General features: G+C 34.5%; 1 protein-coding gene across 1 annotated transcript in view; it reads right to left on the bottom strand.

The window, feature by feature from the left end:
• Positions 1-16661, bottom strand: part of LOC133055532 (uncharacterized) — a 109637-nt gene that overhangs the window by 90441 nt on the left and 2535 nt on the right. The window contains exon 3 of the mRNA XM_061140709.1: positions 2434-2484. Within this exon, the coding sequence (XP_060996692.1) occupies positions 2453-2484 (32 nt within the window). The 3' untranslated portion in view covers positions 2434-2452. The remainder of the gene's footprint in view (positions 1-2433; positions 2485-16661) is intronic.

Consider the following 16661-nt stretch of genomic DNA (forward strand, 5'->3'; position numbering starts at 1 on the left):
ACACCAGTCAGGATGGCTGCTATCCAAAAGTCTACAAGCAATAAATGCTGGAGAGGGTATGGAGAAAAGGGAACCCTCTTACACTGTTGGTGGGAATGCAAACTAGTACAGCCGCTATGGAAAACAGTGTGGAGATTTCTTAAAAAACTGGAAATAGAACTGCCATATGACCCAGCAATCCCACTTCTGGGCATACACACTGAGGAAACCAGATCTGAAAGAGACACATGCACCCCAATGTTCATCACAGCACTGTTTATAATAGCCAGGACATGGAAGCAACCTAGATGCCCATCAGCAGACGAATGGATAAGGAAGCTGTGGTACATACACACCATGGAATATTACTCAGCTGTTAAAAAGAATTCATTTGAATCAGTTCTAATGAGATGGATGAAACTGGAGCCCAGTATACAGAGTGAAGTAAACCAGAAAGATAAAGAACATTACAGCATACTAACACATATATATGGAATTTAGAAAGATGGTAACGATAACCCTATATGCAAAACAGAAAAAGAGACACAGAAGTACAGAACAGACTTTTGAACTCTGTGGGAGAAGGTGAGGGTGGGATGTTTCGAAAGAACAGCATGTATACTATCTATGGTGCAACAGATCACCAGCCCAGGTGGGATGCATGAGACAAGTGCTCGGGCTTGGTGCACTGGGAAGACCCAGAGGAATCGGGTGGAGAGGGAGGTGGGAGGGGGGATCGGGATGGGGAATACGTGTAACTCTATGGCTGATTCATATCAATGTATGACAAAACCCACTGAAATTGTTGTGAAGTAATTAGCCTCCAACTAATAAAAAATAAATAAATAAAATTAAAAAAAAAATAAAGACTGAACATAACTTCTGTGATTGATTTTACTCATTTGTTCTAAATGAGCCCTCCTATTGAATTCTGTCACATAAATAGGGAAAAATAGCTAACATTTATTGAACTCTTCCTTACACCAAGTAGTTTACAGGCATTATCTCTACTTCTGTCTTCCAACATGGAAGATACAGCTCTCCACCATCATTCATTAAATCAATCAATCAATCAATCTGAAAATCACGATCTCCCCCCAGGACAGATAGGAAAGAAAGCACTTCATTCTAAGAGATACCTGGTGGGCTGTAAGGATTAGAATTCACTGAGCACAAAACTGTGCTATTAATAATACAGAACACTGCAAACAAGCAAAATTACTGCAAGCTTTGCCAAAATTATTAAAGACATAAACAACTGGCTGTGAATCAGTATGGCAGTTACATCATCTTATTCAATCTTCTTAGTGGCATCAATTTACCATCTTGAGTTATGTAACTACTGGCTCAATGCAATCATCAAAAAGGGATGAAAAACACAGAGGCAGATTTACCATTTGCAAGCAGGAGTCTACAATGAGGCAATCACCATAATGTACCCTTCAACAGGCAAAGATGAAACACAAGTTATCAAAGTAAAGATGCTTATTTCAAATCATAGTGCTTTTTTTTTTTTTTTTTCAAAAAAAAGTTCTTTAAAAAAGAAAAAATAACATGTCTCAGCCCTGCTGGAGATCAGTTTGGACTATGACCTTAACATGATTGATGTAAATATCTTACTACCAGTTTCCTGAATCAAAAGCAAAAAAAAAAAAAAAATTATAAAATATTGTTCAAATTTAATATATGGATGCCCCAAAAAACTTAGTGATAGGACTATAGAGTAGCATTTTGATTGCAGGGACATATATGGTTTCACTGAAAATAGTAACATGACATTAGAATTTCTTTGAATGTGTTTTTTTTAAATTTGGAGCCAACAAAACTTCTACATTTTCTGAAATATTTGTCTATGCATTACTATATTTGTCTATGTATTACTTAAGTAGGCTCTGCTTCAACTTTATATGGGCTATTTTTTTTAATTAAATTTTTTAACAGATTGTTCTGTCTGAATCGATTTATTGAACTTACTTAGATTTATTTAAAAATAAATACACAATTAGTATTGTCTTTCACACAACCATACAATAATATTTGACCTTACCCATCAATATTCAAATACATTTATTTATATTATTTTTATTTTTTGCTCCAAGGTTTTAGAAATTTACCATAATTTGTGACATTCCATAAATCTAATCCAGTATTTTTGTCTGGAGAATTCCCTGGACAGAAGGAACTGGTAGTCTACAGCCCATGGGGTTGCAAAGAGTTGGCCACAACTGAGCAACTAACACTTTCACACTTTCACTTTCAATGCTGTTTTTAAATGAATAAAATTGTTTCCTTTCCATGAAAATTGAAATTATATTTTCAATATTTTCCCAGTATAGATATGATTAACAGTATTTCACTTTTATCTAGAACTTCTTCTAATTAAATTGACATATATCTCATATTCTGGCAGATGATAATCAACTTAGAGTTAACTCATGAGCTGATTTCTCTTACTTTACAATGAAGGAGTCCATCATGGAATGGTGAAATGACTTACACTTGACCCTGGAGAGAGAAGAAAGCAGAGTCAGTAGAATCCAATGATTGTCAGATTCTAAAACTGATCTTCCTTTGAGAGCAAAACTCAAGAGTCTTAGCCACAATAGTATCCTATTTGTGATTACTTGTGTTATTTTAGCTGAACACTGTTTTATAAATATTGAACTATCAGTTTTCTTTTGTTTGTTCCTTCAGAAACCTCTCCTCCTCCTGTTGTTATTCAGTCGCTAAGTCATGTCTGACTCTTTGCGATCCCATGGACTGTAACCTGCCTAGCTTCCCTGCCCTTTACTATCTCCGGGAATTTGCTCAAACTCATGTCCATTGAGTCAGCGATGCCTTCCAACCATTTCATCCTCTGCCAGCAAAGCCATGCAAAGCATTTGAACTGAAAAGTAGTTCATTTTTCTATGCTTTGCTGGTTTATTTGCGTTTCCTGTTTCCTTTGTCTAGTTATGCATTCACGTGTAGGGTGGAAAAGAAGGGGTTAATGTGTTCTGCCACTCTGAAATTACTACCCACAACTGAAATCACAGCTTAGTTTCTCTTAAAACACATGTTTGCCATTTTTAATCACAGACTCAGTGATTAAGAATGGAATGAAAAAGAGACATGACTAAGGAGCAATTCAAATAAACACAGAATTAAGATGTTGTGATATGTTTATAAAGACTAGAGACATCTGGAATATTCCAGCTAAATAGTACAGATAATGCACTCTTTCTTTTAATAAGGGCTTTGAGTACCATAAAATATCAAATGCTTAAGTACTACTGAGATCCTCTGTTATTTTTCTTTTGTCTTTTAGTAAACGCCAAGTTCTAAAGGTTTTTTTTTTTTCCAATTATATTGTGCTCATTACTTCTGACATTTTAGACCTTAATCTTCTTTATTAAGGAGAATCTATATTGTGTTCAAACAGTCTCATGTTAATCAAATCTCCATGAATTATGCTTGTCATATGTGTCTATTCACTTAGAACACTATTGAAAAGATAATGTGATGTTAAATAGGAAGTAATATTCTGATTCCAATTAAAGAATTTCTCCTTCATTTTAAAGAGAAATGGACATGGAATAATTTTTATAATTTGTGATTGTGTCAGTCAACATCGAGTTGCAGGGACTATTAGACAATATAGCTGTTTCAGGAAGAATGTTTAGGGAACTGGGTGCTCTCAGATTTGTAGCAGGCATGGTGATAGAAACAGAAATGCCCCTCCATAAGCACTGTGAATTCTGCCACAATCAGCAAGGTGGAAAACAGGAGCCCACCACTAGAATAATTAACTTCACCAATACCAACAAGTAACTGTGATCCAGCCAGTTAGAAATTGTGGTAACTGCACAGGATACAATTGTTACTTCTCTATACATACAGATTGGACACTGGAACACCAGTGTGGACCTTCATTCTCAGCTGTGCTGGCTGGCAGAGAACCAGCTGAAGTAGAATGAAGATGGCCTCTGCCCATGTTTACCTAACAAACTCCAAGTGGTTGCATTTAAACAGAGGACCATTGTATGAATAACCATGGCTGAGAGGGTGTATGAAGAAAAACCTCTAGATTGCACACTAGAGATGGACTGGAAGGTTTGATGGAAGGTGAATGTCAAGCCACAGCACGCACCTTAGTGTTTTGATTTTTTTTTTTTAAGTCTCATTTTCTTTTTTGCTGTTCAATATCCTCTTCTGAGCCTCCCGAAATTATCTGTGAGTACCACCCTTTACCACACTTTAGAAAACAATGTTTTCGACTGTACCATCTGAACCATTTATTACTGCTTTTTAAGATTAAAAATGTATTTTTAATTTTAGGCATCCTATCTGGGATGAAATTGGGCAGACATTTGTTGAATGCTATCTGAATTTCAGACATCATGCTACCTTCAGAGAAAAGAAAATGTTTTATTGTCCCTGCTCAGGTGGCATTTTGCCATTTGACATAATTAGGATAAGGAAGTATTTAATAGAAGGAAGAGCAGAAAGAGGAAACTAGAATTAAAGTTTCATCAATAATTATTTTAGTCTCTGGATAAAGGACAGAATTACAAAGTTAAAACAAAGGTAGGTGTTTATACAGGAAAATAAATTGATTTAGCAATAGCAGCAACAACTGAAAAATAGATTTGAGATCCAAACTGATTATGAAAACAAATAGCTAATATATGAACAATATAATAGAAATATATGATAGAAGAAGACATCTTTTTATCCCCTATAAATAAACCAGGATTTAAGACATATTATACTCAAATGTATTTCTTTGTTTTTCTGGGAGGACAACTCTGATATACTTTGGTTTCAATTACAAATTGATAGATTATTTCTGGAAAGCAACTTGGCAATAGGTAAAAAGGGTCCTTAAAAGTTTAAATTCTTTTAAAAATTTCTGCAATTTGACTAAAGATGACAGAAGCTATGTCTGTTTTATTCGCCATTGTCTCACCGCCATTGTCTCACTGGCTTTTAAAGTATCTGATACAGTTTTCAATAAATTTTGTTTGGAGAAGTGAGTAATAATTATCAAAGCATGAATTTAATAGTAAATTAACCTGAAAAAATCCTGAAGGTCAGCATTGAAGGAAAAATTAATAACTTTTGGCCTATTCATATTACAAATACTATTCATCCAATAAAAAATATTTATGTAAAATTATTATAATGGCAAGGGAATATGCTCATTAGGCAATAACACAAAGGTGTCTTATAGTAGTCTGTATTTCATCATCTCAAATAAAGGTATAACACAAGATAACATGTTAGCTGTGGGTCAAGATTATTTGTTTTATTAGAATCAACACTTCTGGTAAGATTCTCCTAATTCTCCATACCCGTATTATAGATGGAAGTTACAGCTTAAATTGTCCTGTATTTGAAAATGTTTTCATATGTTTAAAGTCTAGTAGACCTAGACTGAATATCACACCATTTTATTTAACACTTCTCCAAGACATTTATCTATACATATTAGAGGTATCCATTTCCTTAATTCTCTTTATATTCCAGCATGAAATTCAACATCAGGCTCATGTTAATGTTAATGAAACCATTAACTATTACCCATATTTATATATTTTTAGTTTGAGATAAACAGTATACCTATACCTAATAAAAATTAAAATATAACCAATCCATGATATATTATACATTTCAACAAAAAAGTAGATTGTCACAAACAGTTGTTTGACTGAGCAGTTTCTCCAAATTATGGTACGTAATTACTAGTTTGTGGCAAATGCCACAATATTCAGAAACCTAGTCTCACATTTAGTATAAGCAATTTCCATTCCAGTGGGTTTGCTCACATACTCACATGTACTATATTATGAAGGATTCTAAAGCTAACCCTTCATTTGGTTTCTCTCATAAGTGTGATGTTACAGAATATGATTTTGGTTTCCATCACGTAGTTTCAGATTTATTTACATACACTTGTGGTTCCATAATCTTTGGAAATTGAACACTGGCCAGAAAAAAAAAATGGGTAAACATATATATTATATAATTAAATATATATGTATATATATATTATAAAAAAGAGATACGGAAAATGGAAGGAAAAGCTAAGTATCAAGTAATAAGGGCCAGAAAATTTTTATAAAGACTAGAAAGAATGAATGTTTAGGGAAAAAATAGCTTTTGCCTCTACCCTATGTTGCCTTGAGGCTATTATTGCCTGCTTCTCTGCAGAAATTGGTAGCAGCAGCCAAGACATCAGTGTTCTCATGAAATAAGTACACTCTGAAGAGTTGCCCTTAGGTATTGAATATCCTGTCTTACTCTCTAAAAATCTCTAAGACTGCAGATTACAATTTAGGGAGATTGTCACTTCCCAAACATACTATACCTCAAAGTTTTAAACTTAAGATTACAAAAGGTCAGAAGGTAAGAAAAGCAGTTTTTGTAAAACACACAGAAATCTTGAATCATATTCAAAATACTGACTTTATATACATGTACATATATAGGTGAAAAAAAAAAGATTACAAATGGGAATGATCAGCAATGGCCATCTGGTAGAGATTTCAGTACCAAGCTTATCTCCTATGCACTAAAATAGTGGTCAGCAAATGACAGTGTAAAGACCAAATTGAGCCTAGTTCCTGTTTTTGCAAATAAATTTTTATTGGAACACAATCATCCCCAATAATTTCCGTATTATCTATAGCTGCTGTCACATTATAGGGGAAGTTTAAATGTATGACAGAGATTGTCTGGCTTTCCAAACCTAAAGTATTTACAATTTTCTCTTTTATAGAAAAAAACTGCCAATCCCTACTTTAAACTCACAGATTGAGGTCTGGCCTTTGATCACTCCTCAGCACAGATAAGGGCTTCCTTGATGGCTCAGTGGTAAAGAATTTGCTCCTGGGTTGGGAAGATCCCCTAGAGAAGGAAATGGCAACCACCCCAGTATTCCATGGGGTTGCAAAGAGTCAGACACAGTTTTGCAACTAAAGAGCAGCACAGATAGACAATTAACACACAGATATTGTCAATATAAAACAAGAATTAAAATTCACTTTAAAATGAATGAAGTATAACTATTTGGTTAGTATGAAAAAAAAACTGAGTAGAATACTGGAAAGGGTGGCCATTCCTTTCTCCAGAGCATCTTCATAACCCAAGGATCAAATCCAGGTTTCCCACACTGTCATTAAGGTAAAGGCAGATTCTTTACCTTCTAAGCCACCAGGAAAGCCCAATATAAAGAGTACAAAAATTAAACAGTGATATATTGAATATACCTGAATATTAAATTATTTAAGTTGGAAGATCAGATAGAGAAATTTTCTAGAAAACCTCAAGAGGAGCTAAAGAGACCTGACTTATGGGTAAGTATCAAATAATAAAATTTCCCAAAGGAGGAAAAACAAATGGAAAAAGGAAACTATTTGAAGAAATAAGGAAAATAGACTCCTTATTCTTGTAATATGCTAAACTATTATTTACCACTCAAAGCCACTAAAGTTACTAAATTTTAAAATAGTTTCTTAAAAGATTAAAGAGCTAACATGATATGATAGTCAGGAATTACCATATCTAGTCTAGATGAGAACCCATAGAGGTAAATCTAACATTGAAGTAGCTTTGGCCATAAGGATATTTGCCAAACTTCACTAATATGGTTTTTGGTAGGCTACAGGCCATGGGGTCAAAAAGAGTCGGACATGACTGAACGACTTCACTTCACTTCACTTCACAGGATTAAAACCCACAGCCTTTTCATAGGGAACTTTTCTTATTAAAGCTGGAGCTCCTAAGTCCTATGTTAAGATAACTAGTTATCTTCATAACCAGATATACCTAGTCACCTTGCCTTCTCCAAAAAACTGAAAATAAAATTGCCTTGGCAGTTATTAGACTGAAGTTTGGAGAAGTTGAAGGCATAAGGCAGCACTCAAAATCACATTACTGAAAGTCGTTCAGTTGTGTCGAACTCTTTGTGACCCCATGGACTATACAGTCTATGGAATTCTCCAGGCCAGAATACTGGAGTGGGTAGCCTTTCCCTTCTCCAGGGGATATTCCTAACCCAGGGGTCGAACCCAGGTCTCCCACATTGCATGCAGATTCTTTACCAGCTGAGCCATAAGGGAAGCCCAAGAATACTAGAGTGGGTGGTAGCCTATCTCTTCTCCAGCAGATCTTCCCGACCCAGGAATCAAACCAGGGCCTCCTGCATTGCAGGCAGATTCTTTACCAACTGAGCTATCAGGGAAGCCCCCACATTACTGAAGAGGTACAGGAAAAAAAAAAAAAAAAAAACAAACCCTCACATTGTAAATTCACTATATTTAATTGTTCTAAGATTCTATTTTTTTGGTCCTATTTTAAAATTTAGTATTTAGGATGTATATCATATCTGAAAAAAGCCTGGTAGCAACTGTGACTTAACTACTATTGACTACACATGAATACCAAACATGCAGTTTTAGTATGTTAGAAAAAATCAGAAGCAAAATGGAATACTTTTCCAATAAATGCTATACACCTTTGAGCTGGATTTTCAATGTGAAAAGGATCTGAGAATGCCTTGTTCAACTGATTTTGCTTATACTTTCCTTTTTATACATAGAGAAGAATGACATGACAACAAGCAAAATGAGTGTATGCTGTCTTTACATAAAAGTCCAAAGTGATGAGAAAGTATTTTTTTTTTTATGGTTTACTTGGCAGCATTACTTAGTGATTCATAAAAATGTTGCTCTTCTGCTGTTGGCATCTTAGCTTCAAAGAAAACAGTGGTTGTTGCAGACTAATAGTAACTCACAAGCACCTAATGGAAGTATAATCAGATCTTCTTTATGGGAGCACACCAATCCTAAGCTTCAAGGAATACTACAAATAATTTACCAATTAAAATGTTCAGTTTATTTTCAAACTTAACTAATCACACAAGGAAACAATTTACTATGAGCTAAAACTAGCAATAAAAATGAAAAGCATAAACATGATTAAATATGTCTGATACTGGAATCTTCAGATATCTATCTAAATAACACCAGAATCTATGCTTAACATGTTCAAAGGAAGGAAAAACAAGTTTGAAAATATCTGAAGGGGATGGTGGTGGTTTAGTCGCTAAGTCGTGTCTGACTCTTGCAACCCCACGGACTGTAGCCTGCCAGGCTCCTCTGTTCATGGGGATTCTCCAGGCAAGAATACTGAAGTGGGTTGCCATTTCCTTCTCCAGGTCTGCAGGGAATAGCTAACTTCAAAACACATCAAGATGTTAAGGTGTAAGAATTCTGTAATTAAACTGATAATAAGTAGATGAGTTTAAAAGTAGGTTAGACACAGGGAAGATCCTCTTGAGAATGGCATGACAACCCACTCCAGTACTCTTGCATGGAGAATCCCCATGGACAGAAGAGTCTGGTGGGTTACAGTCCACAGGGTCACACAGAGTCAGACACAACTGAAGTAACTTAGCAGACACAGCTAAAGACAGAATTAGTGAACTAGAAAACAATTCAGAAAAAAATATTTAAAATTAAGCATAGAGAAAATAGAAGATAATAAGTTGATATTGAGATTTACAAGATATCATGTGAAGTTCTAATGTGTATCTAAGTAGAGTTCCAGGAGGAAGAACAAGAACAAAACCAAGAGTAAGATCTGCAAATACAAATATAAAGGCTGAACACTTGTCAGAAATAATGAAAACATGATTTGCATCATGAAGACTTCAATTTCCAACTATGATTAAAAAACATTTTATACCTACATATAATAGAAATCAAAACTGCAAAACGTAAAAAAAAGGCATTTCAAGAGGAATCAATGAAAAAATCACAAATTACCTTGAATGAAAAATCAAGAAAAATAGGAATTAGAATGACAGTAAAATGAGAGTCCAACTTCTATATAATTAAATTGTGCTGATAAATATAATGATGATTCTGAAAAAATTCATGTGAATTAAAATATCAATGTGTAGTATTAGAAATGTCCTGATTTATTTATTTAAATATCCTTTTGCATATTTGCACTAGTATGGCCTGTGACAAAAAATTTATATCTAAATGACTCTAATTAATTTTGAATTTATAAATTTATCTTTAAATAAAAAGATTTCAAGAACAGGGGCACTATAAAGTGTTTCCACCAAAAGCTTCCCATTCCAAAATGAAATTCATAAAAACATATTGCAGAAAAAATGCAGGAGATCCAGGAAAGAATGTTTGTGATAGAAGAAAGACTGAAATGCAACAAACTGTGTTACATTATTGCTTTTTAAAAAATAAAAATGTTATGCAAGATTAAAATTTAAATAAAAGAATTAAAAATCAATACCAAATTAAGATGTAAGTTGAACAGTAAACCAATGTATATTTAAAATGTATTGTTGAAGAACTCTCCTTTTTTCATAAGGTATTGAATTATTTTAGACTTTGAGAAGAATATTTTTGTAATTTCTTGAAGTAAAATGAAAATAGCCAAAACAGAGCCTATATCACCCAAAGTAGTAGCAGAAAGTGAAAGAAATACCTAATTAATTAAAAACAGGTAAGAAGCATAGAGATAAACAAAAGAAAAACTAGAGAAAAATAAGCAAAACACAAAGTTAGATAGCAGATTTAAATAGGAATTAAGTATAAATATTAAATGTGAATAAATTTTTAAAAAAATGAATGCATTTTCAAATTTAATGCTGTGTCAAAAATACTTTTAAAACATTAGGGTACAGAGAATAAAAGGTGAAAGGATGGGGAAAAAAAAAAATCTGTCATGATAGAAGCAAAGAATGCTGGTTAACTGCACTTGTATCAGACCAAAGCAGACTTTAAGGAAAAGCACATTATTTGGGATAAAGAAAATCAAATCTTAATTAGAAAAGGTTTAATTCATGATGAATATATAAATTATATATATATATATATGTGTGTGCATTTACAAACATAAAATGTATAACGTGAGAATAAATAAAATATAAAATATATATTAAAATGTCCTAACATGCAAAACAAGGATAGCTACATAACTACAAGAATATTTAAATTTGCAATCACAAACACAGATTTAACATGCCTCCTTGCCACTTTTAGAATCAATACATGAAGCCAACAGAAAGTCAGTAATGATATATAAGATCTGAATAGCATGGTTAACAAACAATTTCATGGATGTGGACAGAACATTGAACCCAATAACTGCAGAGTTGACATTCTTTCTGAGTGTAATCAATTTATTTGAAGTCTTGATATAGGACGAGATCACCAAGAGACAGAGGTTAGAGAACAGATGGTGATGGTGACTATTTGTCCCATGAACCCTAGGGTGCTTGCTACACAGTAAAACATCTGAGACTGAAAAGATGAGGCAGCATGGCATCGAGGAAGGGAAATGAGTAAAGTTAACTGAGGAGAAGGACATGATCAACTGAGATTTTGATAAGAAAAATTTTGTTGGATTGCTTTGGGTAAGAGAGAGATACCAAGGAAAAATTTCACACAAAGAATGGCTCAATAAAGGACAGAAATGGTATGGACCTAACAGAAGCAGAAGATATTAAGAAGAGGTGGCAAGAATACACAGAAGAACTGTACTAAAAAGATCTTCATGACCCAGAAAATCACGATGGTGTGATCACTCACCTAGAGCCAGACATCCTGGAATGTGAAGTTAAGTGGGCCTTAGAAAGCATCACTACGAACAAAGCTAGTGGAGGTGATGAAATTCCAGTTGAGCTATTTCAAATCCTGAAAGATGATGCCGTGAAAGTGCTGCACTCAATATGCCAGCAAATTTGGAAAACTCAGCAGTGGCCACAGGACTGGAAAAGGTCAGTTTTCATTCCAATCCCGAAGAAAGGCAATCCCAAAGAATGCTCAAACTACCGCACAATTGCACTCATCTCACACGCTAGTAAAGTAATGCTCAAAATTCTCTAAGCCAGGCTTCGAAAACATGTGAACCACAAACTTCCAGATGTTCAAGTTGGTTTTAGAAAAGGCAGAGGAACTAGAGATCAAATTGCCAACATCCGCTGGATCATCAAAAAAGCAAGAGAGTTCCAGAAAAACATCTATTTCTGCTTTATTGACTATGCCAAAACCTTTGACTGTGTGGATCACAATAAATTGTGGAAAATTCTGAAAGAGATGGGAATACCAGACCACCTGATCTGCCTCTTGAGAAACCTATATGCAGGTCACAAAGCAACAGTTAGAACTGGACATGGGACAACAGACTGGTTCCAAATAGGAAAAGGAGTATGTCAAGGCTGTATACTGTCACCCTGTTTGTTTAACTTATATGCAGAGTACATCATGAGAAACGCTGGGCTGGAAGAAGCACAAGCTGGAATCAAGATTGCCGGGAGAAATATCAATAACCTCAGATATGCAGATGACACCACCCTTGTGGCAGAAAGTGAAGAGGAACTAAAAAGCCTCTTGATGAAAGTGAAAGAGGAGAGTGAAAAAGTTGGCTTAAAGCTCAACATTCAGAAAACTAAGGTCATGGCATCTGGTCCCATCACTTCATGGCAAATAGATGCGGAAACAAACAGTGGAAACAGTGTCAGACTTTATTGTTTTGGGCTCCAAAATCACTGCAGATGGTGACTGCAGCCATGAAATTAAAAGACACTTACTCCTTAGAAGGAAAGTTATGACCAACCTAGATAGCATATTAAAAAGCAGAGACATTACTTTGCCAACAAAGTTCTGTCTAGTCAAGGCTACGGTTTTTCCAGTGGTCATGTATGGATGTGAGAGTTGTACTGTGAAGAAAGCTGAGCACCAAAGAATTGATGCTTTTGAACTGTGGTGTTGGAGAAGACTCTTCAGAGTCCCTTGGAATGCAAGGAGATCCAACCAGTCCATCCTAAAGGAGATCAGTCCTGGGTGTTCATTGGAAGGACTGATGCTGAGGCTGAAACTCCAATACTTTGGCCATCTCATGCGAAGAGTTGACTCATTGGAAAAGACCATGATGCTGGGAGGGATTGGGGGCAGGAGGAGAAGGGGACGACAGAGGATGATGAGATGGCTGGATGGCATCATCGACTCGATGGACATGAGTTTGAGTAAACTCTGGGAGTTGGTGATGGACACGGTAGCCTGACGTGCTGCGATTCATGGGGTCGCAAAGAGTCCGACATGACTGAGCGACTGACCTGAACTGATTGGAGTGGGTTAAGATAAGAGAGGAAAGAAACTGTAGACTTCTTTTTATCACAGGTATTTTTGCTTTGTTTTGTGTTTTGATACTTAACACTTTATTTTGGAATTTGTCTAATAATGCTTGGGAGACACCCGCATACTAAATTCTTAGACATGCATAGTTACTGTTTCATTTGGAATATGTTCAGCAAATTTGAAATTAAAAAATGGTTTACAGTCAACTTTTAAAAAGGAGGAGACACAAAGAGTAGGAAGCAGAAGTAGGTAGAAATCACTTAGAAATTAAAATTGAGCACTTTTCAATGCTATCATGTATTCCTTCACATGAGTATTCCTTGTCCTTTAAATGGTAGGATTCCTTGAAGATGGCAGGCACTTTCCCTTCCTATCACAGACACTTTGAATATAACACAACAAATAAATAGCAACAAAGGGACATAGATTTTGGGTACCAGGGAAGGTGGTGAAAGGCAGCAGGATTGCTGAACGAGAGAGAGCTCTTTATTACTCTATACATATTTAGAAATGTATTTATATATTAATAAATAATCTGGTGCTACAGAGGAAACCATAAAATAAATTTACTAAAAATTTAAGTGAATAAAAATGAAATCATTGCATGTAGCATTTTATAATTAATATTTTGTGGAGTAAAGTTAGTACAGTACTTTGAGGGAAATTTATAGCAATATATTTATCAGGAAATAAGAAACTTTAAAATACTAAGTTAAACATTTAGCAGACGTTGGAAAGCAAAAGAGTCATATAGAAGAGTAAGAAAAATAAGATAAATAAGGACAAAAATCCTACCCCACTTGCGTCAATGATACCAAGAGACAATCTGCCACTTGGCAAAAACTACAGTCTACAAACTTCAGATATCTAACCATTCCTACTGCTAAAAGTTTGCCATCTCCGAACTCCATGCTTCCCAATTCTAGGATCAGTTCACATCTTGCTCTGAAACACTGTATCCTATGAACTTAATTCTCTCTAGTTTAGCAAACAATCAGCTATTCATTTCAGATATGTGATAAAGGCCTCTTCCATTCCTCTCTATACATCCCCAAAATATTCACTGCCTTTTGGGGACAAATTACAAGGATGTTGATTACAGACTAATCTGTGATGTCAGGGAGTTGAAGGCAAAGTGGATGTCTATAATCATGTAAGTAGACAGGTTAAGAGAAATGGATACATGTGTTACTGTAAAACTGCAGAAGTCAGAAACAATCTAATCGTACACTTATAACAACATGTATAAACCTTAAAAATAGCACTTGGTGAAAAAGATAAAAAACAGGATGAGACACATACACCATATAACCCAAATGATTTATCTCAGTTAAAAATACAGCACAACTAAATAATACATAATAAATTTTGCAAAAACATGGAACCAAAAAGTACACATTCCACTTACTAGAATGTTTGCCTCTGGGAGTCCTCTAACAGAAGTGAAGAATGCTAAGGAGAGAAAAGAGTAAGGTAGAATAAGATAAGGTGAGCAAACTACAGTAAAGTGTAAAGTGAAGGATGGGAGGGGAAGGATGGGACAGGGAGAGAAAGGAGCGGAATGGAGATAAGGGAAGAGAGGGGCAGGAATTGGAAAGGAAGACAAAAGAGGAAAGGAGAGGAGGAGGAGGAAGAAGGAAAGGGAAAGAAAGTGGAAGAGAAGATAGGGAGAGAAGGGAGACGAAAAGAAGAGAGAAGGGAAGAAAGAAGGTAGGGAAGAGGAGAAGAGAGGAAAGGAGAAGAAGGCAGAAAAGGAAGAAGCAGAAGGAGAATCCTTTTCTGCAATAATGTTCCTAATGAATTATATAGTATGATTAATCTAAGCTTCTTCACCTAGGGTCTAAAACATGAAAAAAAAAGTAATTTCAGACATTTAGTGAAGTAATGATGGTAACTGTGTACACATTAGGATAACAGATTGTCACAAAATCTTTTTATTTTTTTAATGTATGCTCTAAAAGTCTAGCTCCTTTCATTAAAAATAAAAATCTTCCCCACAGTCTATTAAAACTGACAAATATCTTCTTTTTTAGAAGCATATAACTTCAAGTTTATTGAAAGCTTTCACAAAGTAATCCTTTTCTTAAAATAAATAAGCTTTCAGTGGAAAAGCAAAAATAAACTTTGCTTTTTTTTCACCCATACAGTTACAATATGTCTTTATTTCCTTTCATTTTGTCGGGGGCATCCTTACTTTTCATTACTCGTTATATCATTACAATTTCTGAAATCCAAAGAAGAAAAGATAAATATAAGGAAAGCTTCATTGTCTTTTATTAAAACCATTCTCTGTACCATACATTAAATTATACACCTATGTGTAATAGATTGCAATTTTATGTGTAGGTTTTATCTATAAACGAAGGTGTTACTTTAATGTAGTTATCATGGAAGGTTTCCATTTATTTATACAACCATGCCATTGTCCAAATAATTTTTTATATTCTTTCTGAATTGTTCAAAAAATGATTTTATGTCCTGAATAAATATACATTTTCTGTATTACTTAATTTTGTCATATCTTGAATTTTGAAATTTAAAAATATATATTACACTTCCTCCTATTCCACAAAATGAATGTTAACCCATTACAACCAAATTAAATTCACTCATAAATGATGAAGATTTAATATTAATGTTCTTGAGACTAAATATGAAGATTATCCCACAAGCTCTCCAAACAAACAAGAAAACAGAAAAAAGTATACCTGATCTCTGAGAAAGAACTAAATGCTCTCTTTCTACTCTTTCCTACCCAAATGACTGAACTGTTGCACATTAGTAAACAACAACAAACAAATAAGAAAACCCTAATGTTCTCAAAATCACATATCATAGCCATGGTTTGTGAAAACTTCTGGTTTCACTATGTAAATATACAAATCTTTGTGGGTTAAAATACATCAAAATAAAAGCTGCAATTTACTGGCAGAGACATGAGTTTTGAGAAAATGCTTTAAAATATCTCTTTTAAAAAAATAACTTCCAAAGCTTTTACAATTTTCATGGGCTAAAAATACAAAAATGATGAAATACTTTCTTGTTTTTTTCTAATTCACTCATCATATATACTACGTATATTGGTATATATGGTATAGAAAACCGCGGAAGTAAGTGTTCTAAACAAAGGAATTGTTGATAGTGTTTTTTTACCATTCAGATTTACATATATCAATTCTGGGTTATAGACTGTCTGGATCAGAGGACCTGGATTTGCTATCTGTCTTATTGCTTAAATTTTTTTCTTTACCTAAGAAAGGCACGAGGAGATCCCAAAAGATCTTTTTTCTCTGCTACTATCCCTAGGCAAGAAGGAGGAATTAGCCTTGTAACCAGATCCTTCTAGTCTCTGCCTTTAATTTTAAACAAGAAACCAGACGACTCAAGATGTAAGATTGACAGGGAACAGCAGAGGGCAGTATTTACTCATGGCTAAATCATCTCCCAGCTCAGAAATTTTAAATTTGGAGGGGGTCACTGTGGATGAAATGTATGACTTACGCCCTATATTTGCATTACTTGGCTTAAATT

The sequence above is a fragment of the Dama dama genome, chromosome 5 (genome assembly GCF_033118175.1).
Source record: "Dama dama isolate Ldn47 chromosome 5, ASM3311817v1, whole genome shotgun sequence".
In the NCBI taxonomy this organism is placed as follows: Eukaryota; Metazoa; Chordata; class Mammalia; order Artiodactyla; family Cervidae; genus Dama; species Dama dama.